At 49.1% G+C, this 27,176-nt stretch overlaps 8 protein-coding genes across 8 annotated transcripts; 5 read left to right on the forward strand and 3 right to left on the reverse strand.

Moving 5' to 3' along the window:
* The first annotated feature begins 863 nt into the window (after positions 1 to 863).
* On the forward strand, positions 864 to 6,131 carry EJ05DRAFT_113896 (uncharacterized protein). The gene is made up of 3 exons (XM_033739017.1): positions 864 to 4,269; positions 4,318 to 4,435; positions 4,488 to 6,131. Exons 1-3 carry the CDS (start codon positions 1,158 to 1,160, stop codon positions 6,076 to 6,078), a joined length of 4,821 nt encoding a protein of 1,606 aa, XP_033598194.1. The 5' UTR covers positions 864 to 1,157; the 3' UTR covers positions 6,079 to 6,131.
* A 391-nt stretch (positions 6,132 to 6,522) lies between these two features.
* On the reverse strand, positions 6,523 to 8,337 carry EJ05DRAFT_540403 (uncharacterized protein). The gene is made up of 4 exons (XM_033749602.1): positions 7,959 to 8,337; positions 7,671 to 7,900; positions 7,258 to 7,613; positions 6,523 to 7,168 (listed from the first exon to the last, which is right to left on the reverse strand). The coding sequence occupies exons 1-4, from the start codon at positions 8,186 to 8,188 to the stop codon at positions 6,599 to 6,601; spliced, it is 1,386 nt and encodes a 461-aa protein (XP_033598195.1). The 5' UTR covers positions 8,189 to 8,337; the 3' UTR covers positions 6,523 to 6,598.
* A 3,077-nt stretch (positions 8,338 to 11,414) lies between these two features.
* On the forward strand, positions 11,415 to 13,523 carry EJ05DRAFT_442106 (Glucoamylase; the record flags this gene model as incomplete). The annotated part of the gene is made up of 6 exons (XM_033742019.1): positions 11,415 to 11,649; positions 11,701 to 11,930; positions 11,982 to 12,028; positions 12,082 to 12,182; positions 12,233 to 12,488; positions 12,539 to 13,523. 6 exons carry the CDS (start codon positions 11,415 to 11,417, stop codon positions 13,521 to 13,523), a joined length of 1,854 nt encoding a protein of 617 aa, XP_033598196.1.
* A 2,636-nt stretch (positions 13,524 to 16,159) lies between these two features.
* On the reverse strand, positions 16,160 to 16,828 carry EJ05DRAFT_478709 (uncharacterized protein; the record flags this gene model as incomplete). Its single annotated transcript, XM_033744520.1, has 1 exon — positions 16,160 to 16,828. A coding segment is annotated over exon 1 (221 nt), but the record flags the coding sequence as incomplete, so codon positions are not given.
* Positions 16,829 to 18,409: 1,581 nt separating this feature from the next.
* Positions 18,410 to 20,508, forward strand: EJ05DRAFT_114208 (uncharacterized protein). The gene has a single exon (XM_033739019.1). It carries the CDS (start codon positions 18,618 to 18,620, stop codon positions 20,388 to 20,390), a length of 1,773 nt encoding a protein of 590 aa, XP_033598198.1. The 5' UTR covers positions 18,410 to 18,617; the 3' UTR covers positions 20,391 to 20,508.
* A 921-nt stretch (positions 20,509 to 21,429) lies between these two features.
* EJ05DRAFT_478711 (uncharacterized protein) lies at positions 21,430 to 22,759 on the forward strand. Its single transcript, XM_033744521.1, has one exon. The coding sequence runs from the start codon at positions 21,602 to 21,604 to the stop codon at positions 22,514 to 22,516; it is 915 nt and encodes a 304-aa protein (XP_033598199.1). The 5' UTR covers positions 21,430 to 21,601; the 3' UTR covers positions 22,517 to 22,759.
* A 99-nt stretch (positions 22,760 to 22,858) lies between these two features.
* EJ05DRAFT_114073 (uncharacterized protein) lies at positions 22,859 to 25,038 on the reverse strand. Its single transcript, XM_033739018.1, has one exon. The coding sequence runs from the start codon at positions 24,906 to 24,908 to the stop codon at positions 23,004 to 23,006; it is 1,905 nt and encodes a 634-aa protein (XP_033598200.1). The 5' UTR covers positions 24,909 to 25,038; the 3' UTR covers positions 22,859 to 23,003.
* A 98-nt stretch (positions 25,039 to 25,136) lies between these two features.
* EJ05DRAFT_503203 (CDK-activating kinase assembly factor) lies at positions 25,137 to 26,350 on the forward strand (the record flags this gene model as incomplete). Its single annotated transcript, XM_033747386.1, has 2 exons — positions 25,137 to 25,510; positions 25,567 to 26,350. The coding sequence occupies 2 exons, from the start codon at positions 25,137 to 25,139 to the stop codon at positions 26,348 to 26,350; spliced, it is 1,158 nt and encodes a 385-aa protein (XP_033598201.1).
* Between the last annotated feature and the right edge of the window lie 826 nt (positions 26,351 to 27,176).

The raw sequence follows: 27,176 nt of genomic DNA on the forward strand, positions 1-27,176 counted from the left end.
TCTAACATGTATATGAATAATATTAACATAATCCAAGTATCTGTTCTTATATATAAGCTTTTACCTAATTTCATATAGTTCTAAGCGATATCTACAGTATCTCTTATCTAGTAGAGCCATATGGACCAACTAGTTACGTGCCAGTAGCAAGTAGCAGTACCAGTAGCAGTACCAGTAGCAGTACCCGTGTCACTCTCACTCGCAGATTAGGAGCATTGGGTAAACATCCCGGGCCAAGCCGGAAGCGCATACCACCGTTTGGTAGATGTTTCTATCCTCGCCCTCGGTCCCACGAGCTTGAGTCGCGCATCGGACGCGTCCTAGCCATGCATTTTGAATATAGTAATGTCAGACGCGTCGCTCTCATTGATGTCGTGACATAAGCTCTGTCTATACAGCATAGAGCATCGTGGCTAGACCCGCCACTCTCGCTGGCCCAGAAGACGGGCAGAAGAGGGGGTGAAGAGGGGTCAGCAGATAATGAGGCTCGACGTCGGTGGAGGGAATGGTGCAAATTGAAGCCTCTCTTCATAGCAATGCTGCGAACGCCCCGAGACCCTGACGTCTGATTGGCTACAGTCTCGTAATTGAAGCCACCTCACCTATCAACCCAGGCATCATTCACTGTGATTCATCTGCTCACTATAACATTGTCTCTATCCCCCTCTTCACTCTCTGTGCTGTACTTAGCAATTGCAAACCTCGCACCCATTGCAACCATCGCGCACACAGCTAAGGAAGCACACATATCCCACTTGCCCCGCTTGACTCATGAGTCACTCAAGCCGAGAGCTCTGCGTCATCGACATCCACGCGTCTGCAAACATCTTCTCTGCAAAATATCATATTCTCAATATTACCTAACTCCTGTTGACATTTGTCTGCTACAGTGTCCCATCTTCCGCTTCTCCAGTCCCAACGTCCTCGAAACCTATCCTCTCCGCTTGCGCTCCATCTCTTTTGCGACCCCTCCTTCCTCTGCGCACACGTTCGCCACCCTACAATTCCCTCGGCGTCCGCGCTTGTGCGGTTGCGCATTTCTACCAGGGGCGCTCGTAGGCTTCACTCATCGCCTTTGAACAAGCTTTGGCCCCGTGCGTGGTCATAGCGAGGCGTACTTGTGAAGCTCTTCGTATCTCTCTGATCCAACTCTGCATATGAGCGGCTATCTGTGGAAGTATTACTTCGAAGACAACGTCGATGCATTTCGGCAATTGCTGGAAGTATCCAGCTATAATGTGCGGGCCAACACATCGAAAGCATCTCCGCTCGCGCAGGGTCATGCCCTAGGAAGTCCTGGGAGTCTAGGGACTTCCCCAACTTTGCTCTCCAAGCTGAGAAGAGTGGTACCATCTGGAACAACCTCGTTGACACGAGCCGACATCAATTCCAAAGATTCTCTAGGTCTTACAATTCTCCACTATGCTGCCTCATCTCCATCCCCGAACGCGCCGAACTTCGCGCTCGCCTTACTGGAACACCCCCTAACAGACTTGTACAGTCAAGATCTTGAGAATGGTTGGACAGCGCTGCACCGCGCTTTCTACTTCGGCAACGTGGCAATCGCACGATTGATACTGGAACGAGAGAGACGACAGCTGTTAGGCCACGGCGGACATAGCTCTCAAGCCAGAGGCCTTATCAAGATAAAAGACAAGGAGGGAAATGGCCCGTTTGACCTTTTTGCATTATCCATCCAAGACCGCTTGATACATCATGAGGAGCTAGAGAAGGATGATGCTGGAAGTGGAAACGAGGCCGAAGATTACGATTCCAAAGGAGGTGATGACGATGATGCTGATGATGGGTTTCGCAAGGCTCGTGTACGGCCACAGATCAACATCGGCGGCGATGGCGTCTTCACTTTTGGCAGTAACAAAAACGTGACACTTGGCTTCGGAGACGAGGATGACCGTCAGTATCCCGAGAGGATCAATATTCGGAGACCCGACCACCTCTTGCAGCGCTTCCACCGCGAACACCTAGAAAAGAACCTCAACCGCAGGGATGGGATACACAGTAGCGCCACCGATGCGGATTATTCCGCACAGTTGAATGCTCTTCCGATTACCTCCTTACCTACTACTGTACGGGCAACCCCATTGACTATACTGGACGTTCAAATGTCAAAATTACATACTGCTGTTCTGACGACAGATCCGGAATCGAACTTGTACATGTGTGGGCATGGTCCTGGAGGTCGTTTGGGCACTGGTTCTGAAACTACAAGGTTTCAATTTGCTTGTATCGAAGGAGGTGCACTTGCTGGTAAACGTGTTGTCACTGTCGCATTGGGCCAGAACCATTCTCTTGCGCTTTCATCAGATGGCGAGATGTTTTCTTGGGGTAGCAATTTACATGGCCAGCTCGGCTACTCGCTTCCAAAATCAACTGTTAAGGATGAAGAGCCGATTCAGTCATTGCCGCGACAAATATTTGGTATATTGAAAAAAGAGTTGATCATCGGGACAGCAGCTTCCAGAATCCATTCGGTAGCACACACATCTACGTCTCTGTATACTTGGGGCAAGAATGAAGGTCAGCTGGGAATAATCGATTCTGATGCCCGTTCATTGGAGACGCAGACAACGCCAAGGAAGATTGCGGCCTCGCTGTTCGCTGCCAATATTAATTCCGTGACCGCTCACGATAAAGCAACCGTGGTGCTCCTGGAGAACCATGATGTTTGGGTGTTTGCAAATTATGGATACTCTAAAATCCTATTTCCACTCGATGGCTTTGCAAATTATTTTTTGAAGGCTAGTTTTCTGACCACAAAGTACGAGAAGACCCCAAACAGGATTGTTAAAATCACCGCAGCTGGTGACTCAATTTGCGCCCTTTCAAGTTCTGGAGAAATATTCACAGTCGTTGTGAAATCGGACCCTGCTCAGGATACAGGCACTTCGACCACGAACCCAATGAAAATTCGGAGTTCTTTGTCAATGCCGATATGCGTATGGTCCGCAAAGAAGAAACACATGGCTGCAAGAGATGTAGCTGTTGATCAAGATGGATCGATCATTCTGACAACGGAGGCCGGTGGTGTTTGGAGACGAAGCAAGAGAGCGAAGATCAAGGACGCTACAGCATCTGGCACGGGAGAATACAAGCCCAAAGATTACAAATTCGCACGTATACCCGGACTGACACGTGTATATGCGGTGCGTGCTTCTTCACATGGTGCCTATGCGGCCATTCGCAGAGATCCAGATGTCACACGCTGTCAGATCGAAGTTGCAGACCCAACTCTATGGAATGATATGAGCTCTCTTCTGGTCTTCTATAGTCTGGCTACGAAGGAGGAGGACTCAGATGAGGAATTGCCTATGCCCCGGTTTTGGAGGCGGCCAAATCATTCCGACATGCTGCAACGAAGGGCGTTGGTATCAGAGGATCTGGAAAACGATATTGCGCAACTTTCTGAAATTAGGTCTGCCAGTGAAAACCTGCTATATGACGCCAAAATATCGAGCTCTACATCGGATATTGTGATACCTGTACATCAATTCATCCTTGCTGGTCGCAGCAAAGTGTTGCGTGATGCATTATCAGGGCTTACCGCCGATACTCCGTTTTCAATCTCAGATATGCTGAGCATGACAAAGGCTGCAGATGGCCGTGTTACACTCCAGTTACTGTCTGTGGAGTTTCTCACTCTGTTCAACCTCACTCTCTACCTGTATACTGACACGATTGTGAGCTTTTGGCAATTTGCACGACAATACCCAAAGCAAGCATTCCGCTATCGTCAGGTACGGGTGGAGCTCATGAAAGTTGCATCTCGACTTGAACTTCGACAACTCGAGCCAGCTGTCCGTCTGCAGGTATCGCCTAGGCCGATTATGAACTTCGACTTTGAGCTTGCGCTCAAACAGCCATCTTTCTTCGACAATGGTGATGTCGCCATCCAACTATCAGACGGCGAGATCCTAGTGCATAGCGCATTGCTATGCCAGAGATGTCCCTTCTTTGAAGCCATGTTCAATGGTCGTGCTGGCGGCATGTGGCTGGCAGACAGAAGAGGACCGTCAGCAACCATCGATGTGGATCTGAAACATGTTAGCAAGAGTGTCTTTCAGCTCGTTTTGCGCCATATCTACGCTGATTCAGAAGAAGAGATCTTTAATCACATCACAAGCGATGACTACAGCGATTACTTTGCCCTTGACGAGATGCTTGACCTTGCAATCGAGGTTATGGGTGTAGCTAATGAGTTAATGCTGACTCGTCTGTCGCAAATCTGCCAAAAAGTAGTGGGTCGATATGGTATGAAAATCTTGTCTTCGATCAACAGTAATGCTAACAGAGTCAAAGTACACGTGAGAAATGTATGCTCGTTGCTCAACGCTATCGCCCCCTGTAGTGTGACGGGCTTCAAAAATGCCTCGCTTGAGTATATATGTCTTAATCTTGAGGCTATCCTACAAAGCGGGTAAGCAAAGAATCTTACACATCAAAGTGTACAATCGCTTATGATTACTCAGGCTACTCGATGAACTTGAAGAAGACCTCATTCTCGAACTGGATCAGGTTGTTCGTGACAACCAATTAGACTGCTTGCCTGTGGCACGGAGTGGTCGCGCGGATGCCCTGCTCATTGAGAGATATCCGGAACTAGCAGAACGCATTGACAAAGGAAAGCGAGCAAAGGTTGATGCAATTGTGCTGTCGAACAAGTTTGCCGACAATGAGGGGCGTTCGTCTCATTCGTTCCGGTCTCAGAGCCTGGAAGAGATTTCCACGACTCCCATGAAAAGCAAGTCCAGAAGAAAGTCGCACAGAGATGTACGAGCAGACGATGACTCTCCAGCCAACAGTCCAATGCTCAAAGGCAAACCATCGACAGAAATGTTCTTCGCTATGGATGATGAGGAAGCGGGCAATGGCGGTGCTACATCTTCCACTTCTCAGCGTGTGTCGCAACATCAGAGCCCGGATCTTGGGGCGATACCGTTTTCTCTATCGCAGTCAAAATTGAGTATTGGCAGCCCTAGCCTTGATCTTGATAAGTCGCCCACGTTCACACCAACTGTCCACCCTTCCGGCCGGCCTTGGGGTGCGGCACCGTTGGCATCTAAGAAGCTTGACATGAAAGATATCATGGCGCAGACTTCTTCATCCATGCAGTCTGGTATCTCGCTTGCATTGTCAAGTCAAGGTCGCCAAGACGACCGCCCAATTCGATCCTCGAATGCAAAGATGTCGCAAAAAGAAAGAAAGCGAATGCAACAGAACTCTAAGCAGCAATTTTCGCCTGATATAGCAGCTACAACGAACTCTCCCACTCCGGACGCTGCGGCGTCACCTTGGTCAAATCCTAGAAAGGTATCGGCCTCGCAGCCTGATGTCCCTCGTCGCGTTAGCACGCCTCATCTCACGATGCGCCAAACTATTGCCAACCCTGGGCCTTCGTCCAAGATGCAGACTTACGATACACCGCATACCAAGCGAAGTGTCTCAGGTTCCATTCAACCAAACACAAATATGCCTCAGCATCCAAAGCCAAATCCACCAACACCCTCATCATCCACCCAACCAGTACTCACCCCACACTCCATCCGCCACACGCCACTCCCAGACCGCTCTAGCACGGCCCAGCCCCAGGCATCCATGCTCTCCATCCTCTCCCAACAGCAAGCCGAAAAAGACTACATCAATACACCCGAAAAGCGCAGCCTCCAAGAAATTCAACAAGAGCAAGAATTTCAAGCCTGGTGGGACGCGGAAAGTAAACGCGTCATTCAGGAAGAGAAGGACAGGGCGAGGAGAGAAAAGAGCAACGGCGCGAGGAGAGGCAGACCGAAAGTCAGGGGCGGCAAAGCGAAGAATGTAGTGCCAGACAGTAATGTCACGCAAGGCGAGACTTCTGCTCAGGCCGTAGCTGCAAAGCCGTCTGAGAAGGTGGTGCCAAAGAGCGCACGGGCGAAGGATGGGCAGAGCGTGAGAGGTGGTAGGGGTGCCCACCGGGGAAGAGGAGGCGGGAGACATACCGACTCGGACAGGGCCAAGGTGACCAAAGAGCGTGCGCGCCCTATAACGCAGCAGGATCATCCTCAGACGCCAAGCCGCACCTGAGCGTGTACACTATGCATTTGTATATATTGAAGAATACGAGCACATATGATACAAACACGAAGCTGCGCGGGGTAGCGGATATGTATTGATAGACACTAGAACTTGACTATAAAATAAGATACGTGTTTACTATATGCGTGATAATGAAAACATAGCTGCTTTTAGTATTACTTTGAGAATCATAAGGATTAGCTCTACTTAATAGTGATATATACCATATTCTCTAATAGTTGATTAATAATAGATCGCATAGTACATTTATACTGAAAAATATATAAAACCAGGAGACTGACTAACCCATCAATGATGATATTCCTGGTAGTGACATGTGTAGAATTTCATGTAGTGTTTAGGAAGAAATGACTGGGACAGAGTAGATAGAGTGATCGTGTTCTCCTAGTCTCTCATAGTCTATCTTTCATATATTATGTAAGTCACTTTGCAACTCTACATACGAGATATGTTGTGCTAGCTCACACCCTCCTCATATCACCTTACCCCGAGTCTCTCGAGACTTCGCTCAATAATTCGTGCCCGGTCCGCTCGGATTATACTTGTACCCAGGAAACTGGTTAAACAGACCCGCAGACTGACTCCCCAACTCGGGACAGCTCAGCCCGCCCAGCAAATTCGGCTTTACCTTATCCACAACAAACCCAAGAATGCGATTCACCCCATTCAGCAACGGATTCGCAAAATTCGGAATCCCTTGCTGCAGCACCGAGTACGAGAAGCAGGCCAGATTATTCCCGACAAACAGATCCCGTGCGTTGAACACCCCGCCGCTCAGATCTGCGACGTTCAGGCCGGTGAAGGTGTTTGGTTTCCCGGTGTTTCCGCCGAATTTGAGCGTGTTGGGGTATGCGGCGTAGCCGATGGCGACGTCTTCGAAGACGTCGGCGGCGGTGTAGGGGTTGGTGGAGGGCCGTCGGTACCAGTCTGGTGGCACGCGCTCCTGGCCGCGCTCCCAGACGAAGTTGCCAGGCGTGCCGCTGACGCCGAAGAAGGTCTTGAAGTTGTAGCCGTCGAGGTAGCCCGAGGGTTCGGCGGCGCTGTGGTTAGACATGAAGTTGATGACGAAGTTGTACGCCTGTGTGTGCAGCTAGTCAGCGTATTTCTGGCTGTTTAGGGTCTGATATGTTATCAGACCATGAGATTTTTCGGGGAGGTAATGCTTACGGCTGGGACAACAACGACGGTGGAGAAGGCGCCGGTGAAGTAGTACGGGTTGGTAGCGATGGATTCGTTCTGGACTCCTTCGAAGCGCGCGCGGAACTTGTCGAGCGTGTAGCGGTCCTCGGCGCCGCCGAGCGCGTAGACGTGCTCAAACTTGGTGATGTTGAGGGAGTGCGCGTCGCCGTTGTTGGTGTAGGCGTCATTGCGGCCGATGGAGGCGTCGCCTTCGTATGCGTTGTGGCTGTAGGAGAGGCCCTGGCCTGTGCCGAGCAGGCCTCCTGCGAGCTCGTCGGCGGGGAGGGGACCGCCGATGGACCATACGCCCTCGAGGATGTTGCCGTCTGTAGCAATCGCATATGCTTCATCGTTGTTAGTGTGCGAAGGAACAGAGGCGAATGAGAGGTATGGTCACTTACCTGATAGGGCAATGGCCAGCTCTGGGGACATGTTGTATAGCGCGCCCAGCCCGGCCACAGTCTCCTCGATGGAGACGATGCCGCTTCGAGGAAGATAGCCATGGTTGGCTGCTGCGTTCAGGCCTGGACAGGGACCGCGGATATCGCCAGGGGCAGGAGAGGCGTAGGCATGGTCGCCGGTGATGGAGACTAGCTGATCCTTCTCGTCGAAGGTCAGGCAAGGTGTTGGACTGTACAGGAGTCAATGGGGAGGTGTCATCAGGTAGTGGACTCTGGGTTCTTCCTTACCCGCAGTTCGTCTGACTCTTGCTGAGTGCAAGAGCGTCTTGTCCTAGGGGATCAGGGACTTGACGCTTGATGAACTGACGAGACAATTCGACAGTCTCCGGGTTATCCATGACAGGGAAGGCCGTGATGGCACCAGCGATGGTGGCAGCCAGAGCGAGATGCCTCATATTGAATGATGTCTGTGCAGTAGAGGAGTTATGGATGGAAGATTCCTGGGTTATGAGAGCCATATTTATATTTTCTACGAGCTTTCCTGTTGCTTCTTTCGTGGAGGTATTCCAACAAGCCTCGGTCTATCATTCTGTTGCCAGTTCTTACCATTATTGCGAATCGAACTGTGTCTGCATGATTTGTTTTCAAAAGCTTCTGTTGTTGGAGGAAAGTAAGGCGATAGATCTCTTCAAGCAATGATCGACACATTTGGAATATTTCTTCTCTGTAGATACTAGTGGTAGGCTAAAAAGGTATGATCTAGCGAGGAGACGAATGCTGTGGTGGGTATCCTGGTTCGTGAGCGACAAACATGTCGGGATTCGACTGTCAAATCGTCCCGAATAAGGCAAACGCTGGTGTGGACTGTGGGGTGTGGGAATACATGCGATCGCCTCAAGAGACCAAGGTCAATAATCTAGCAAATGAGAGAAGTTTGATTATCGAATCTGGGCTTAGGAGAAACAGCCTTGCGACGGGCGGGAGATCGGTCTATGTTGAGCAGCGGATGATCGACATGTGTGTACACGCTAAAATGAACGTGCTCCACGTCCTCTATGGCGACAGATGACGGTATCGATCTGCGCAAAAAAAGACGATATGCTGACCACAATAAAGCGCTTAATTGGACATTGGTCATTGATGAGAACGGAAGATGGACCAACCTTGTGATGATCAGCGAATAAGCAATATATCTGCTTGCCGAGTCAGCCCAGTGGCTTCGAGAATGGTTGCAAAGATGGTAAGATGAAGTTCTGTCAACCAGATATGAGATGATGCCTAGATCTTTTAGCATACTGCTGGCTACTACGGTGAGCTTGCAGTCTGGAGGCATGTTAAGCAGCAGAATGATGTGAATATCCAGTGTCTTCAGTCTTGTTTTGGCGCCTTTGCTCAACCCCACGAACCATTCTAGTAGGCTTTAAGCCGATGATCAGTTCTTTGCTCGATATATGAGGCTGTTTGAGAGAATTATGCTTTTTTAGGTCTGGAACTCTGGCATGGAGCCATGTCAGTGGCTTGAGACCGTTCGTATCGAAGTTGCAGTGGACAGGAAGCCGCCATTGAGCTGCAGCCTTTTAGCATATCCTATTTACCGGAGGCTATCGTCACTCATGCATGAATATCCCTCATGATATCAGTCACAACGGATTGTCGAGTTCCCGGATGGCGTCATGGGCATTATACGTTGCTGTGTGGGTGAGAAGTCCCTCGGTCTTACTCCTTGAGGTGAGGTCCATGAAACCTAATCTATACCGGCATCATTAGAGTTGTGCGTGTAACTTGTTGGTAGTGAGAAGAGTTTGAGAGTAACCATGCTGATCTCTCATTCTTTAGTACCGGTGTGGCGGTGATTTAGAGAGATGCTGTACTTCTTGGAGTGGTAATGCAACCGATTGGAATTTTTTACGTCGGCGGACGGACGGCTGTCGCATTTGCCCATTGCTATAGGCAATCGGCATTACGTTGAGCATAGAAAAATCTCCAAAAGCATGTATGCTTTGAGCGGTGTTCCTCCTTTTTCTAAATTCAGTTCATCTACATGGAATGGATGATATCAAAAGTAAGAGCAGAGTCCTCAACTTCCGGATTCGAAAGTCTTCTTTCTCGAACTTGGTAATTGAAACTTGAAGTGGGTCAGCATTTTAAATTGTGAGTATGAGGTGTTTCTGTTCTCGTCGGGACGCTGTGATCGGGTGCTCAAGTTGTAACATGCTTTTGGCCCTAGCTAACTCGTCACTACGAGAAGTGACTACCAGGATTAAACGAAGCCTCTTCTCTCGCTCGTCCTATTTTAACATAAGTATAGAACTGTTCATGCATTTGCCATTGTCAGACGGTAAGCAAACTTACATCCTCCACTTCACATAGGCATGTGCGAACAAGCCCTATCAATGGCTACACTCGCTACAGGATGCTGCATAGAGATGCGATAGGAGAGCATACAGCTTCCGGCTATCGAGAGTCCGTATATTAGAAGGTCACAGATGGCCAGATGCTGATTATCAAGAGTCGAGTTCCGAATTCTCAAATGTTACGAAAGTTGGCACGTCGCGCTCGATACCTCAGTCCTTCGGAGATTTCCTCGACTTTCTGTGTACCACCGGCCTCTCAATCCGTAGCAAGAGATGCTCTAGCACTTAGCCAATTGCACAGAACGGTGAGTTCAGAGTCAAAGGTCTCGCAGTCTACTGAGATGGCGTCACAAATGCCAGACTAGAATGTGGGCATCTTACTAGCTTGCTTGAGCTCATCTATCCTGCATGTATCATCTCCGAACTTACCGCAGCTGACCGATGGACCATGTCGCTGGATATTGTCCATAGTCCTGCATGCAACGACGAGATCGAGAAGCCTTTGCTATTACAAGTCTTCTAGGCTATTTCTAGAATCATTCGATGCCGCCACAGCAGGGTTGATAGTCACATGTAAACGCTTATAACCTGGTAAACTTGTGACTACTGTCGCACTGCGAGCGGAGCAAGACCTCTTTCTCGACACGACCACAGCGGAGAAGGAATGCTTAGTATCGTACCCGTAGGCATATGGCCGTAGTCAGAAGTCAGCGACCAGGTTCCCCACCATATTCGAGACGTCTATCCTTGCTGTCGATGGCATGGGAAAGACGATGATAGGGGACAGCATAGTTTTGGCCGAAAGTAAATGTGGATTGAGGAGACTGGACTGCGGAGAGAGAGCAGCTGATGAGGTTGACAAAGGACGGGCTACACCAATCACCGGCGTGAACGCGTCGAAAGACTGTCCGTAAGGGGGTGCACGGGCCTACGAGTCCTACCCAGATGCCTGATGCGGTAATATTCTGGAAAACTGCCAGAATACACCTTTCTGCTTTCATCCCTCTCTCCAGATTTCTTCCCGTAAGTCTTTTTCGCTTCTTCATCCATCAAACACTTCATTGGACACCCGTCGGCGTTGTCCCTCAATCTTGACGACGTTTCCGACTCGACGACTTTGTAAATTGCACAGCAGCAAAGCCATAGCCTCCATTCGGCGCCTCTACAGCAATGAACCAACGAGATGTCGTATCGGGTTGAACGATCCTCCACATCAGCTTCAAAAAGACTCACATTGCATCATTGGCGTAGAGCCAGCTAAGAGATGTGGGTATCCTGGGGTGTCACGCTGCCTCTGGTGGCCTCCACATTGACTTTCTTCTATATAATAAGCTCTTGTTGCTCTGAGTACCACGCAGCTTGCTTTGTTGAAATCTATCATAACGCCACTATGCTGCACAATAGCCTGCTCACAACTGCCGCTGTCCTGGGGGCGTTTCTCACTCAGACCGTCTCGAGCTTCTCCCAGCTGTCCGCAAGACAAACGAGTCTCGAGACGTACTTGACTAACGAAGAGCCAATTGCTTATAAAGGTGTCCTTGATAACATCGGCTCTGCAGGGGCCAAGGTAGATGGCGCGCAACCTGGTATAGTTGTTGCAAGTCCTTCAAAAACAGATCCTGATTGTGAGAGAGTTGTTTCTTTCGTATTCTGCCACAGTTAACCGATCTTGGTAGATTTCTTCACATGGACGCGTGATGCAGCCTTGACGCTGAAAGCCCTCGTGGACCGCTTTTTGGTCACGAAAGATCCTAGCCTGGAGCTATTGATTCAGGACTATATATCCTCTCAAGCGGCCCTCCAGGGTGTATCGAATCCCTCTGGTAGTCTCTCGTCTGGTGGACTGGGAGAACCTAAGTACTACGTTGACAAAACTCCATTTACTGGAAGTTGGGGCCGACCGCAAGTATGCCAATGAGTCTGTTTCTGTCCTATGACATACCACTAACAGAATTAGCGTGATGGTCCTGCGTTGCGTGCAACTGCGTCTTTAGCATATGCCAAGTAACTATGCCTTATTTCAATCTTACTTATATGTGTATGTTGACATTCTATAGATATCTGATAGCAAACGGGAATGCCACAACCGCAAAAGACATCATATGGCCTATCGTCAACAATGATCTTTCATACGTGACTCAATACTGGAATCAAACTGGTATGCATCAATTGCTAGTTCTGGCAAACTTAGATACTAATATAGTGCAGGCTTTGATCTTTGGGAAGAGGTACAGGGCACATCTTTCTTCACAATTATCGCACAGCATCGTGCTTTGATTGAAGGAAGTGCAGTCGCTAAACAATTGGGCCTCACTTGTGCCAATTGCGACTCGCAAGCACCACAAGTTCGGTGTCTCATTCAGAAGCTCTGGAGCAGCTCCGGTGGATACATGTACGCAGACGTCAATGCGAACAACGGCCGAAGCGGAAAAGGTACAAACACCATCCTTGCTTCCATCCACTCGTGAGTACACTCGTCGAAGAACCTCATACTTGTGTCCTGACGCTATGCAGCTACGACCAAAGTGCTGCGTGTGACGATGCTACCTTCCAGCCATGCTCATCTCGCGCTCTATCTAACCTAAAAGTTGTTGCGGACTCTTTCAGGTCTTACCAGATCAACTCTGGTATTGCCCAAGGACAGGCAGTCGCCCTCGGGCGCTACATCGAGGACGTCTACTACAACGGGAATCCATGGTATCTTACGACTACCGCCGCCGCAGAGCAACTGTACTATGCACTTTCCACCTGGGACCGGATCGGCTCCATCACCATTGACTCCGTCTCTCTCGCCTTCTTCCGCGACATATACCCATCCGCCGTGGCGGGAACATTTACTAAAGGCTCGGCAACGTACGCCAGTCTCACATCTGCCGTCAAGACTTTCGCCGACGGCTTCTTCGCAATTGTGCAGAAATACACACCGGCGAATGGAGGTCTTGCGGAGCAGTATTCAAAGTCAAATGGTAGCCCCCTTTCTGCCGTCGACCTCACCTGGTCTTACGCGGCCTTCCTAACTGCAAAGGCTGCCCGCGACGGCAAGTTGCCGCCTAGCTGGGGTGCCCAGGGCGCTACCAGTATTCCGACCACCTGTTCTGCGACATCTGCAACAGGCACATATGCCAGCGCGACAAATACTGCATGGCCCGGTCGTCCAGCACCAACATGTGGTGCAGGAACGAGCTTCGCCGTGACATTCAACGTTAAAGCAACTACGGCTTTCGGACAGAATATTTTCGTTGCGGGCTCCATCAATCAGTTGAAGAACTGGGATGCGACGAGCGCTGTGCCGCTCTCGGCGGACCAGTACTCGGACAGTAACCCGTTGTGGCACGGCACAGTCACCATTCCGGGCGGCACGGCGTTCTCATACAAGTATATCCGCAAGGACTCAAATGGCGCTGTGACATGGGAAAGCGATCCGAATAGAAGCTATACGGTGCCCACGACGTGTCAGAACGGACAGGCTGTTGCGACACTCAATGATAGTTTCAGGTGAGGATCGTAATGGCAGGGACGGATTAAACCAATGTCGACCTAGGAACCAACGATCCCTTATGATTTGGTAACTAGAGTATATATCGATCCTGCGGTAGTAGACATATTTCACGACAATTCATTCCATTACCTCTTCTTGGGAACTGACCAAGTGAGTAACAAGTGTTGGTGGCTCAAACCATGCCACCTCGATCACACTGGGGAACGGCATATCCTGGTATGCATGTTTGCTCCTTTAGTTGTCGATGGTGATCCTTTGCATTAGGCCGTGTCTTGCTTAAATGTTCGATTGCGACCTAAGTGTGAACGAGAAGTAACGACAGTCGTTTAAATTGTCCTAAACCGGACTAGCAGCTAGACTGCTCAGTTACCACATTCCTCTAGACTCTCTCTCTCTCTTGTGGTACGTCTTGTAACAACGATTATATATTGGATCTACCATCGTATGAATCGCAAAAGCGCGATCACCACAACAAGAAACCCAACAACCTAATGATCTCCTGACAGTGCCCCTGACCATGTTATGCACATATATTCTAAATAGACAAGCAGGCAGAGCGGACAGTAAGAGTGGAGATTATGTATGTACATATCTATGTATATACAACTGCGCGTCTAATCGCACGAGCGAGGACTGCGGCCCCGTACTAGTACTGCGCCATCTTCAATCTATACATGTATGCATGCATGCGAATATCTAACGCCGAACAAACCATGCCGCAAGGGTCGAGATGCCGCAGCCATATCTCCCGTACCTCTATTATGGCCATACTTATCTTTTAAAATAAAACATACTATCGCCGAAACGTTACCTGTCGAGACCCGGAAGACCCCCGGACCTCGCCAAATTTCCCGATGCGGTATAGCTCTCTTCTCCCCACTGCGCGCGGGCCCCCGGTCTTGCCGGGACTGGGGAGCAGGATGAATCATAGCACACTAGTCCCAAGATAGAGATGATTTACGTCTTGGCGCTATGAATCATTCTGATGGTGCCCCGCTTTGAGAGACGCTAGGAGGGGTCTGACGTTCCGGACCAGAGTATCAGAACTTGAGAGCGAAATCGTGGAATGAAAGAGGGCATGGTGGTAGACGTGATTCAGAATGAGACTGGATTTGTCGATGTATATAGAAATGTAAGTATATGTAGCATCTGATGATTGTACATATGATGTAGTATATCGACTAGGCAAATATCGGGGCGCTGGATGTGTACATATCACGAACATACAACATAACAGGTGTAGTGAGTTGTACATGTATATTGTATATTTTGGTAGTTTTCACGATGCTATAGACCCCTTAGCCCTTGCGACCAATGACCTCTCTAAGTGTCTTGTTCTCGCTGTCTTTGCGCGCAAGTTCCACCTTCAAGTCATCCCGCTCGCGCTGCATGGCGGCCAGCTGCTCCTCAAGCTCGGTGATGCGGTCGATGCGCTTCTGGCGGTACTTGCGCGCCGCGATATTGTTGCGCTCGCGCTTGACGATGAGATCCGGGGATACCTTGGTGCTCTTAGCGCGAGTTCCGGATGGGGTTGAGTGGCTGGTGGACACGGATGCTTGCGGGTCGGGCGGTGGTGAAGCCTCTTTGGACGAGGCGGACATTGACCAAGAGAGGGCTTGGCTGTTGAAGTTTAACGGGTCCGATACGGGAAGTTGAGGAAGAGAGGCGTCGGAAGCTGACGTGACTGGGTGGAACATGGTGGATTGGGCTATGGACCGTTAGTGGTAAGTTATATATTGAGACGAAAGGCAACGTACGCATATGCCCCGTCCAGTCAGCTGGTGGCATAAACGAATCAAGATTAAAGTCAAAGAAATTGTTTGATTGCTGAGAAGTAGTGGTAAAGTCGAAAGTGTCGCTCAAGGCAAGATCGTTGTTGACGTTCTCGGGGCTTAAGGAAAGGGGCGAAGTATTGACAGAGCTGTTGGGTGGCGTAAGGAATGAAGATGTAGCAGTAGCAAAGCCCAGACCAATGTCATCAAAAGCACAGCTTTGAAGAGCGTCGGCTGGAGGAAGAGTAGAGACAAGCGAGGCGGTAAGAGGATTTACAAGGTCGTAAGCTTCGTGTTCGGAGCCTAGTACATTCGATGACTCCCAGGACGAACTATGGTGGTTCGGTTCGTGCTCTTGTCTGGTGTGGCTGGAAGTATGGTCGTGCCAGCATGCTGGCTGGGTACTCTCCTGATGTTCGTTGGGTCTCCATTCCGATATGTTAGATGGCCTCTGAGTGAGGCCGGACTGTAAATTCTCGAATTCTAAAGGTGAAATAGATCCGGCCGCGGCCTACGTCTTGGCCGCGAGGGCTCAAAGGGTTTGAAGGGGGTAAAGGTTGTGGTTGAAGAAAGGGTCAGGACGTGTGGGAGCGGTTGGCTTTTTAAGTGTTGGTAGATCCATCCATGCACGTAAGCGGCCTGAGGCGTGTCACTGCCTGAATAGCTTGACCAATCAAATGACGTTAGTGTTCGGCGGGGCCAAGAATGCGCCTTTGCTTTCGCTGAATACAACCTTATGCTGCGCCTTACCGCGGTTCGCTATCGAAGTGTACCATGAACATAAAGGGGGTTTGGAGTAAAACGATGTCAACACCGAGGAGTTGGGTACGAGATGAAGACGTAGTGTGAACAATGTCGCTGTCAAAATGTCTCAAAAGAATTGGCAAGCGACCTCGACCTGGGTCGCTCTTCATTATCAGCTTTCATGTGTGTAGATTATTCTTGCCCTCGTCGTACGTGAGTTCATGCGTGATATCATTTTTTTACTGTGTTCAAGCATCCTACACTGTCATACTAGCATTCTTCTAGCTTGCCCGCTCAAACGGAGTCAGACATGACTGTCGTATAGCGCTACTCCATGACAACGATGTCTTTCAGGCCAATTAAATTGTGCCATCAAGCAGTGAGTCCTTGAGAGCGTCTCACGCTACCATAGCCTCCATCTCCTTCGCAGAGACATTTTCTTTCACGCTCTTGACTGCATCCAGAGAGACCTTGTCGTAGCAATGTGGAAACAATTGTCCTCCTCTGCTCTCTTCCCATCTGATATCGTCAACCTTTGCAAGGTCCACTTCCACAAGTACAGTGCCTGTTGCGTTCTTGAAGTATTTTTCGAACGTGTCGACAGCTTGCTGTCGGGTAGACATGTGAATATATCCATCTCCTTTATCAAGCGGTGTAGTAGCCGTGGTCAGGGCGCCTAGATCACGGAAGGAATGCCATTGCTCGGTTGTAAGGAGCTTATAGGCTGTTTGGGGGTGTTCGGACGGCATGATATTGTTCAGTCTGGGGTGAGGTGGACGAAGCGCGTTCAGAGCCAGAAGAGACAGAAAACTAGAGGAAATGAGTGCCTGAATTTATGCCTGGCCTAATCTAGCGCCATATGCAACATTCTCTTCAGAACTTTGTCAATTAATTTTTCCATCATATAGATAGATCCTGTGGAAGCCAGCAGCAAACTACTCGCCTGTGTTGCGATTTTGGCTATCGTGCGTATCGTGATGTGTTGGCATCGAAGTCTCTTTCGCCTGAAACTCAACCATCAGGGAGGTAATTTGGCTCTGCGATCTCCATTGTGTGGATATATGATGGTCAGGTACTATGACTTATGGATATCAGGAGCCTGTTCCGGCTCTGTGGCTCAGGAATTGCAGCTTATGTGATCGAGGCTTCTAACCTCCGCATTTCAGAGCGCTGTTGCACAGCCAGTGAATGGGCCCCCAATCCGGTCGAATGAAATGCCTCTCAAGCATCAGTATATGTGGCCCTTAACATTTGTATCTCATGCCTAATACTTCGCATGATGAAACTACACTTTTTACTAACACGGCCACTACAGTCTCATATGGGCTGCTTCTCTATTAGTTCTTCCCTCTCTTTCACTCCGCCATCCGGATCATTTCAATGTAAAAGGTGTGATTCTACTTGCACTTTCTGTTCCAGTCCTGTCAATGCCACGCAATGAAGCGATGATTCTGGCAATAGCGCTGGCTAGCCGGAGTAATATATACGATGTCTTTTACTACAGTAGTCGCTTTATAAGATTCAATGAGAGCTTCCTAAGCAAGAAAAATCTACAGAATAGACTATATAAATCATCAAGGTCACTCTCTCTTCTCTCTTCGTTTTCAGATTCGACCCTCTTACTATAAAGTTGAAAACATATCTCAGAGCTTACAAGTTATGAAGATCTAATGATTTCAATCTATTCGATATCTCTACGTAGAAATTAAGAGAATGAGAATGTGTGCAGCATGATGCCTAAAATAAGTGCCAAGAGTGACGGCTGTTTCAAAACGGACAGATCCGGATGCCTGACGCCAATTGATCCATGGATTAACCTGACGCCTCTTCCGATAGATCTCGCCACGACTTCGACGCGTCTCTTTCTAATCAGCTTCATCCCATCAAAACGATATCTCTACAACTACTTGTTTTCACTTACTGCGGCACCGGAGGTCCACTAAGCGCTTGCACAAACCCAACCTGAGTTGATTGTCTTTGAAATGTCGTGTTTCAGCCCTGCTTTACGCCTTATCTTCCAATTTCAGGCGAAGTTATGCCATGGATCATTCAATCTGCGGTTCCTGATTATAATCAACTCGACCCATGAATTTAGCCTCATCAAATGCAGTCATGCGGCGTCTTTCAGCGGCTATGTTGGCTCTGCAGTTGAGCGGCCATAACCCGGCATTTCGGCCATGTACCAACTCCTGCGCCACATGTTTACACGCTCAACGTTTATTTTTGTAATCCTGATCTGGTAAGTATTCGCCGCAAGCAAGCTTGCGCGAGCCCCTGGTCGAGTTCGTGCTTCAAATGAATACACTCATGTTTAGATTACAACATGATCAGGCTGAGACTTGCTCGAGACATACATTCGAGCTGCATCCGGAATGAAGCAGCGTCTAAATTTACCACTATATGGAAGTTAAATAGAACGAGCTATCAAGATGCGATCGCTATCTTCCAAGAGACGCATTCTCCGTTGCGTTGCTCACAAGCTCCTTCTATCCTTTCTTTCTCTTGAACGATATCACCTTTTGTCCTCTCTGGATGTGACACGACTCATATTCCACTATATTATCACTTTATTTTCATAATGAAAAAGCATTTGTTCCTCTTAGCGTTGTCCTTTCAGTTGCGACTCAGCACACAGTATCAAACCAAAGAAGAATATGACCAAGACACCGCCGGGCTCAAGAAGATTGGCATGTGTCGCAACTGGCACAAGGCCAATAAGCATACATTCGTTGAGGAGTGCCAGCCTACATGTGGCGATGCGAAAGAGCACTCCGTCTTATGCTTTGACATCTCAAGTGACGGTAGCACTAAGGATTGGCACACAAGCTATGACGGCGAGAAGTACACACTCGGGCACTGTAAATGCGATGTAGCGATCGCCGAAAAGATTGTCGGACAATACGTATTGTGGTTGCCCGTGGTGGCCGAAATCGGCTGCTTCATCTTTCTCAAAACTCTTTCATGGATAGGAGAACTGGTTGTAAATGCCGCAATTGATGCGATTCCGGGTGGCGCTGCGGTCAACGGAGCATTGAAGATGGTCATACAGGCTGCTAAGACGTTCGCTTCCAACGGATTGCCAGCCGATCCATTCAAGGCGTGGATTCTGGATACGTGCGACGTAGATCCGAACGAAAAATGGGTCAAAGATATTGGAGGTATCTTCGACGCGCTGTCAGGAAGTGTTGTCCCTGGCATTGAGGGTGTCCCATGCAAAAAATGCCCTGGGGGTAAGAACGACAATCACGACATCGACAAAGACAAAGACAAAGACAGGGGTAAACCGACTGGAGGCCCTAAAGATCCTAAGCCGACACATAATGACCATGGCCAAACCTCGAGGAAGGATGAACAGCACAAACCGACACCTACGTCAGACGAACATAAGAGCGTCGCCCAGACATCGAAGGGTTCTCCCCAAAGTACTGCGAGATCCAGTAATCCCCCGAAGTCTTCGGCTGTAAGCACCGCTCAGACACCGAAGAGTTCTCTCCAAAGTACTGCGAGATCTAGTGATCCCCCGAAGTCTTCGGCTGCAAGCGATAAAATACCCTCAGATCAAGCTCGCACCAAGACCGACACCCCAGCAAGCATGACTGCTACACCAACTTCTGCTTCTGCTTGTGCACTGGGAAAGCGTGATGGGCAGAATGTCCGAGACCAGAATGTTCGTTATTTTGAAGATGGTCGTAACACGTTCTTCGACGGCTGCACACTTCATGTGACAACCACTACAAAGAAGGATTGGGGCGCCCTAACGACACCTGCGGTGACCTGTTCTGCCAGGTGGAGCCAGGCATGCTACCATTACAGATCTGTGATGAGTGTGCAAGGAGCCCTTGGTAAGACTGATTACGTGCGGTGGACTTGTGGTGCGACGGCTAGCAGCTTTGACGGAAGAGCTACTCGGTTGTATTCGACCAGCTCACTAGTAGTGAAAAAGAACGAAAATGGCGGCGTGCCCTTCTTCTCGGTCCCTGATAAACTAAACCAGCACCACTTCGGCTGGATTGATCGCTGGGTCGAGGCTGGGTATACCACCACCAATTACGTCGGCGGCTGCGATCGCGACGAGTGGCCACCAAGAAATTTTTGGCCAGAGAGCAAGAAGGCAAAGGAAGGTCAGTTCATTAGACTTCTCCCAGCAGGTGAAAATAGAGGTGCAGGATCAATGTGGAACGGATTTTGTAAGATGAATAGTGATTGGAAACATTGGCTTCGGAAAGATCATTTGTCGAACGAAAAGGATAACGACCGAATACGTACGACTAATTCAATGGTTGTCGAAAATATCAAAGATGGCAGAACCAGTAAGTACTTAACACTGAATCCGCGCCGCTGCAAGGTCTAACAATCAGATCAGCAATCACTACATCGGTTGGCGTTATCGTTCCTCAACCTGTCTTTGAGATAAAACACTGGGACGGTCTCCCAGATGGCGACGGCCTCGAAAAGAATAAATGCGTACCATCTGTACTCCTCGATGACTACGGATTTGTACTCTTAACGAATGACCCCTGGTATGACCGTCCAGAAAATGCGCATCATAAAGCTACAGTCGGCATATATGCACGACCGCCTCCTGAAATGTTGATGGCAGGACTACAGCCGCTGAGGGATAGGATAGGAGAGAAAGAATATTGCCAAGTCAAATACGCGCAATTGCGAGACCCAACGAAACCTCAGAAGAACTGGCCAAAGGCATGCTATTATTTTGGCATTGGTCCTCCACGTCCACAAGTCAGACGAGTACACGCACGTGACATACTGCCATGGCGAAATAGTACCGATGACATGCAAAATTTTGATGACATCTATTCCTCCGACGAAGATGAATGGGAAGATCCAGATCAATTTGAAGAGCTAGATGCAGGAGCTTGGGACTCCTACGCGGAAGAAGAGTATCCTTATGCAAGTTCACCCGCAAGCGCACCAGCAGAAGCGACAGTTGCACCTCAGTCTTCGACTGAACTGGAGACCAAAGTCATGGCGCGGAGCCCAATCAGTCCTGGGATGCCCCAGACAACCAGCTAGCCATGCTTGGATAAGTTCCTCTCCTCCCATGTAACATTCGTGTTGTATTTACTATAGTACTACTATCATATATCAATGAAACCCAATAGCACAATCGAAGGGGATACCATTGTCAAATTGTCTTTCATACTGACGCTGAATTAGACGATGAAAGAGTAAAGCCCTTTAGAACACTTCATTGCCACTAAATATAGAAAGAAAATGAATGGACCTAACTATGAGTGAAGACCCATGCCATCCCCTGAGGCGAACTTGCGCGGCGTGTTGTAAGTGATGTTCGCCTTGTGATGATACAAAATTAGTAGTGGGGCTGCGGCGCAGCGCGCTACTAACGTGATCGCCTTGAATGATATTGTTTCAAGTCGGCGCTTCAGCAAGGCAACACTTTGCTACGCCGCGGGTATTTTAAAAGAAGTAGAGCGACGTGTTATATACCAAACATTGAACGTATATATTGAAATCCCCCTTCCAACCCCGGCTCGCTCACTTTCACTTACTCAGACTTCTCGCGAGCTTCACAAGTACATCATGGAACCATCCAGTCAAGTTTATTCACGCGCCAAAACAATCGCCGCCATAACATCGTACTATGAGTTTCTCGCCAATGTCTACCTTTTCCCAGAGTATATCAAGTACCCCCCACCCGGAGGCTGGCCTGGGATTGACCAGGACTCTCTGGGCAACCTTCACAAGACCGACGAAGTCATCGAGCTGCTTCGACACATCCCCTATATGCATGGTCGGTTGATGTACAATACAGACTGCGTGCGCTACGACACCAAGTGGCAGCAGGACGATATCAAACGAGGCAATCTGTTCCCCGTTACACCAGACTTTCCTCTGCCAGCACATGTTGTCAGCATCATACAGGGGAACATTGGCGATTCGTACTACGTCCTATTGGACACCGAGAAAGGTGTCATCATCTGGGGTGTTCATGGCTGCCACAACCTATCAGCTGGTCTTGACGCGCCAGTATTCAGATACGAGGATGTCACAGCTGCCGAAGAGGATCAATGGAAGCGAGAAACAATCTCCTCGCGATGTGCCTTCGACGTCGAAGTATTTTTCGATATGCTCAAGGACAAGTTCCGCTCCTGCGAGTGGCTGCCGTTCCCGCCTTATGAAGAGGGATATCTGGAGTATGAGACTGACGATCATAGATTTGGAGATGAGCTGAAGGAAATTTTCATAGCGGCGGGTTGGCCGGGTGATGAGAACGGCCAGGGGTGGGATAGAGATCAGGCGATGGGAGAGATCGCAGATAGACATGGAGGTGACTGGGAGAGGTTTTCTGAAGATGAGAGGGACTGGGCGGATAGTGATGACGACGACGATACCGATGACCACGAGGAGAAGGAAGAGAAGGAAGAGAAGGAAGAAAAGGAGGAGAAGGAGGAGAAGGAGGAGAAGGAGGAGAAGGAGGATGACAGAACGGCCTGAAGGGTTGAAAGTTCTTCTATCTTCACGATGTATAATTTCTGTTCATTATGCATCGAATAAAACCATGAGGCCTGTCATGAACGAAGTGATAAGAACAAAAGGACACTGAAGAGTCAGGCAACAGACAATGACAAATAATATGCTCACAACATAAAAAGCACAGTTTAATGAGACCAAGTCTAGCAGGAATCATCATAGACTCTAGCTATGCAGCTATATAAACGGAGCGATCGAAAATATAAGCCCGCATGTATGGTATGAAACGAATGCACACTCCATTGAAATGGCACGAGGCCTAGAGGTGCACCTTGAAGCCCCATATTTCGATCTTGGAGCATAAATAGAGGAGAGAATCCATGACTTGGAAATCCTCCGAAGCAAGATGCTAGACCAAGCTTGTATGCGTATGCTCCGTGTCATCATTGTCACCATCCACACAACTGCAATAGGCTAAACATTTTTGTAATGAAGTCATATCTTCTACCTTTCAAGCATTACCCGCTGCCTTCAATCGCGCAGCCTTGAATCTACTGACCGGCTTCAATGTGCCATCTTCCTTTTCTTCCACTAAGGTGCTTAAGTCGTCTTCCTCGCCGTCTGCTGGGAGAAAACCACCCTGCCGCTGAATCATGTGGTTTCGCATCTTGTGAAACTCTGCCTCCGCTTCGCGACGTATGAGTTCAGGGTCGAGCTCATCCGGGCTAGTGATGCTAGGATTTATTGCGTCGCGCTCGATCACGGCTGCGGAAAGAATTTGTCCCTTGGGACCAGTGGGAACAGAACGCTGGCGAATTTGTTCAGATGCTTGGAAGGAGCGCCCAACTTTGATATCCTGAGATATGTCGGATCTAGGTACAGAGGGCTCTAGTTTGGCGCTGCCGCGTTCCGACTTGAAACGGGACACTCTCTTGGTTTTCGGAGGTTCGACGGTAGATACTGCTCGAGGCGCTTGACGTTCGGTAATGGCTTCGCTGAAGGTTGCTGGTATATGCTTCTTCGGTGACTGCGAGGTGATTGTAGGTGTCGGTGTGTTGTCGGTTTTCAAAGAGATATCAAGTTCTTGCGCAAATCTGACACCTTTCTTCCTAGCATCTGTTCTTGTTTCACCCATGGATGGAACGCTTGTCAGATTTTCCTTGTTTCGCACTACTAGCCTGTGTGCGGACTGATTAAGTTCCTTGTCGACCTCCAGCTCTTTCATCTCATCGTCTTGTTTAGGTCCAACGTTTTCTATCATGCGCGCATTAAGCTTTCGCTCAAGCTCTAGCATCTTTTCTCGATAGGCGTCGGTAATTACTGGTTGCGTTGTCATCCCAAATTCATTTTCATCTTCATCCTCGGTGTCTGGCTCAAACTCATCATCATAGGATTCATCATAGGATTCATCATCGTCTTCGTCCTCGTCCTCGTAGTCGCTGCCGTTTTCTTCGAGATTAATCTCCGCCACGACGGAACCGACTTCATGAACGTACTCTAGCATCTCGCGTCTGATGGTGGCTTCATCGCGCGTGTCTGCCTGGAGCTGAATAGGCATAGAGCCGATAGGCAGGTCTTCGTCATCGAGTTCTATGATGCGGGAGGGTCCACTTGGATCGGTCATGAAAAAGCCTCGAGCAATATCAGGGTTCAATCGTCTGTTCGAAGAAGCTGATGTGGCTTCCTTAGAAGATTCAATGGTAGCAGCTTTGGTGTCCTCCGAAAATGACACGGATTTCTTGACCGGAGCAGGTGGGTCTCCACCACTCTGATCGGCTATGGTGGGATCAGTCTCTTCAGGCTCCGTGTCTGTTGACGTCGGCGGTGGCGGACTGCTCGTATTAGTCGATTCGGTATTGGGAGCATCGTTGGCGCCTAGATTAATCCCGGCTTTATCTAAAGCTTCGACTATTTTGGAGGCCGCTTGGCTCGGAGCAGCAACGCTGCCTGAAATTACATTGCCATCATCGTCAAGCTCCTCAACAATGTCCATGATTGGTAGTCCATGCTCGTCCTGGAACTCTTGTTTGACTCCGAGAAGGCTCTGCAGTTTTTCTTCGGAGGCGCTGAGCTGTTTCGACACACTATCAACATTCTTGCGCACGTAGTCTTGCCTTCTAGTAATGATATCAGCGATCTGACTGGAAGTCCTCTGCAGACCTTTAGCGACACCACTAAGTTCCTTGATTTCGGTTTGGTCAACTAGATCACCTCCGAACGTAACAAACACTTGCAGGATTTGCTCCTGCGAAGGATTCTTGAGAGCCTGAAACTCTTCCTTGAGAGCTTCATACTCAAAATCCCATGCCTGCCAGTGGTTCAAGGCGGTTCGGAGCTTCAAAATGCCATCTTCTAGCCGTGACCGCAGCTTCTCTAGATTCGCTAGGTCATCGCCTGGATCGATTTGCGCACTCATTTCTCGGAACTGTTGTGCGAAGCATCCGACCAGACGAAGGTTGAAGAGTGGCGCAGAAAACTTGCGGACGCGACGGGGCACAACTGTAATGACAAAGCGCGTCAGGTCGCGGTCCAAGCTCCGAGTCTGGATCCATTAATTACTAGGTAGGTAATAGCTACCTCACTGCACACATACACATACCTAGGTAGCTGCCACTTTATCTGCTTTACAACGCACTTTGGCGCCATGTCGAGGGCAGTGCAGCGCCCTGGGGGAGCAGCGCCAAAGCGCACTGAGATAACAGATGACGGTGGTGAGTTTCATTCCTACTTCGACTCCCCCGAGCTTCGAAATGTACACAAAACTGACAAGACCTCAGACATTTGTCCTGTCTGCAAATCCTCACGGTACCTTAATCCTCAGATGAAGTTTTTGGTAAACCCAGAATGCTATCACAAGATGTGCGAGTCCTGCGTGGACCGTATCTTTTCCTCTGGACCCGCCCCGTGTCCTATAGCAGGGTGCAGACGGACACTGCGCAAGGCGAAGTTTCGAGCTCAGACGTTTGAAGACGTTTTTGTTGAAAGAGAAGTTGATATAAGACGAAGGGTCGCCAAAGTGTGAGTCTGACAACTCGACCCCGAAGAGACTACGCCCGCTAATCATGCACAACCAGATTCAACCGCTGCGAAGAAGACTTTGAAACCCTGCTCGATTATAACGACTACCTAAATGATGTTGAAGATATCACTTACAACCTGATCAATGGGATAGATGTGGAGGCATCTGAGAAAAAGTTACAGGGCTATGCGGAGGCGAACAGGCAGCTTATCGATGATAACGAAAACAGGGCTAGAAAGGCGGCAACAACATATGCAGCCCGCCAAGCTCAGGTGAAGGAGCAATCACGCCTCAGACGAGAGGCGAATATGCGCGAAGAAGAGCGTGAACGGCAGGAAAGGCTGGAGGGTCAACGAAATATCATCAACCAGCTGGCGTCGCGCGATGGTGATGCTGAGCAGATTGTACGGGAAGGCCAAATTGGCCTCAAGAGACGGCACAAAACGGCCATCCCAGATCGTCGAAAACCGTCCGCCTCGGCCACGAAAGCGGAAGATGGAAAACTACTCTACAGGGGCCTCAAGAAGAAGACAGAAGTCGAACCAGAAAGGCCATTTTCGCCCTACGCTGGACTTAGGATTGCGAATGAATATTCCGTGGTTCAAGACCATTATGACGCCCCGTGGCTCAGTTTCGCTTGGCAAGACGAACGATACCTGGCTGGCGGCTTCAAGATTGGAGACTTTTACAGCAGAGTGTTCAGCGAAGCGTTTGCTGGGCTGAGTGTATTCGTCGATGAGGAAGTCGCTGGTCGTAATCTCACCGGGTCGTTTTCAGCTACAGAAGGTGCAGTAGCGGCAGCTGATCAGGATGTGAACATGAGTGATGATATATTTTGAGGTATAACATTTGCGAGTTACGACTGTATAGCAACGGCTTCCCGCATTCATGATTACCAACTGCCTTGAAAAGCGCACTCCGCGGCGTATTTGGACAAGCACAAAGAAGATAAGCGACCTGAGCGATCAAACAATGGAAAAACGGGCCTAAGGTTACAATGGAACACCCGATATGATCATCGGTAGACTCCGAATAGTAGCCAATCTGCAAACTGGGATCTGAAATATAGGAGCTACGTTGCTTCGATATATATGATGATGAACCCTGAAACACTCCCGACGGTACCTCCAAGGGCCTTATCCGACCTGGCTAGTAACTGAGAAGGAAATACGGATGCTTATAATGCACGACGCCTCTACATGACATGGACAGAAGAATTACTTCCTCCACCATCGCACGAGTACTGAAGTACCTTCGAATGCGGTTCTCAAGGCTCCGTATTTTACCTTGCCAATGTCGCTGCTGGTCTCAGGACTCCTTGTGTCGAGATGCAGTGATCAAATTTTACCAATTCCAGACCAGGTACTCAGCACGATATCTGGCACCACTTGGAACCCATAGCAATGAACTCATACTATAGTCCTGTAGTGCGATCGAGCAACCAGATATTCCTCATGCTCGTTGTCCTAATACGCGACTCGAACACGGCTCCATTCTCAAGTATCAGCGAGCAGCCTTCGGAGTCTAGGTTGCTCCTTCACAAAATTTTAGTTCAGGTAGCGACGGTGGGAGTCCCACCTAAGCAACCGACTTAAAAGACGAACATGATAGCAAAATGTTGGGACGTTCATGGCATTGTTTGAGGCTCGTCAGGAAGTCAGACAA

Source organism: Pseudovirgaria hyperparasitica (genome assembly GCF_010093815.1).
Source record: "Pseudovirgaria hyperparasitica strain CBS 121739 unplaced genomic scaffold EJ05scaffold_13, whole genome shotgun sequence".
In the NCBI taxonomy this organism is placed as follows: domain Eukaryota; kingdom Fungi; phylum Ascomycota; class Dothideomycetes; order Acrospermales; family Acrospermaceae; genus Pseudovirgaria; species Pseudovirgaria hyperparasitica.

Coding starts and splice junctions, on each gene's coding strand:
- EJ05DRAFT_113896 (XM_033739017.1), top strand. CDS start 1,158: ATGAGCGGCTATCTGTGGAAGTATTACTTCGAAGACAACGTCGATGCA. Junction 4,270..4,317: donor AAAAGTAGTGGGTCGATATG/GTATGAAAATCT, acceptor ACAGAGTCAAAG/TACACGTGAGAAATGTATGC. Junction 4,436..4,487: donor GAGGCTATCCTACAAAGCGG/GTAAGCAAAGAA, acceptor ATGATTACTCAG/GCTACTCGATGAACTTGAAG.
- EJ05DRAFT_114073 (XM_033739018.1), bottom strand. CDS start 24,908: ATGAGTGCGCAAATCGATCCAGGCGATGACCTAGCGAATCTAGAGAAG.
- EJ05DRAFT_114208 (XM_033739019.1), top strand. CDS start 18,618: ATGAAAAAGCATTTGTTCCTCTTAGCGTTGTCCTTTCAGTTGCGACTC.
- EJ05DRAFT_540403 (XM_033749602.1), bottom strand. CDS start 8,188: ATGGCTCTCATAACCCAGGAATCTTCCATCCATAACTCCTCTACTGCA. Junction 7,901..7,958: donor AAGAGTCAGACGAACTGCGG/GTAAGGAAGAAC, acceptor ACTCCTGTACAG/TCCAACACCTTGCCTGACCT. Junction 7,169..7,257: donor CCGTCGTTGTTGTCCCAGCC/GTAAGCATTACC, acceptor CTGCACACACAG/GCGTACAACTTCGTCATCAA.
- EJ05DRAFT_478711 (XM_033744521.1), top strand. CDS start 21,602: ATGGAACCATCCAGTCAAGTTTATTCACGCGCCAAAACAATCGCCGCC.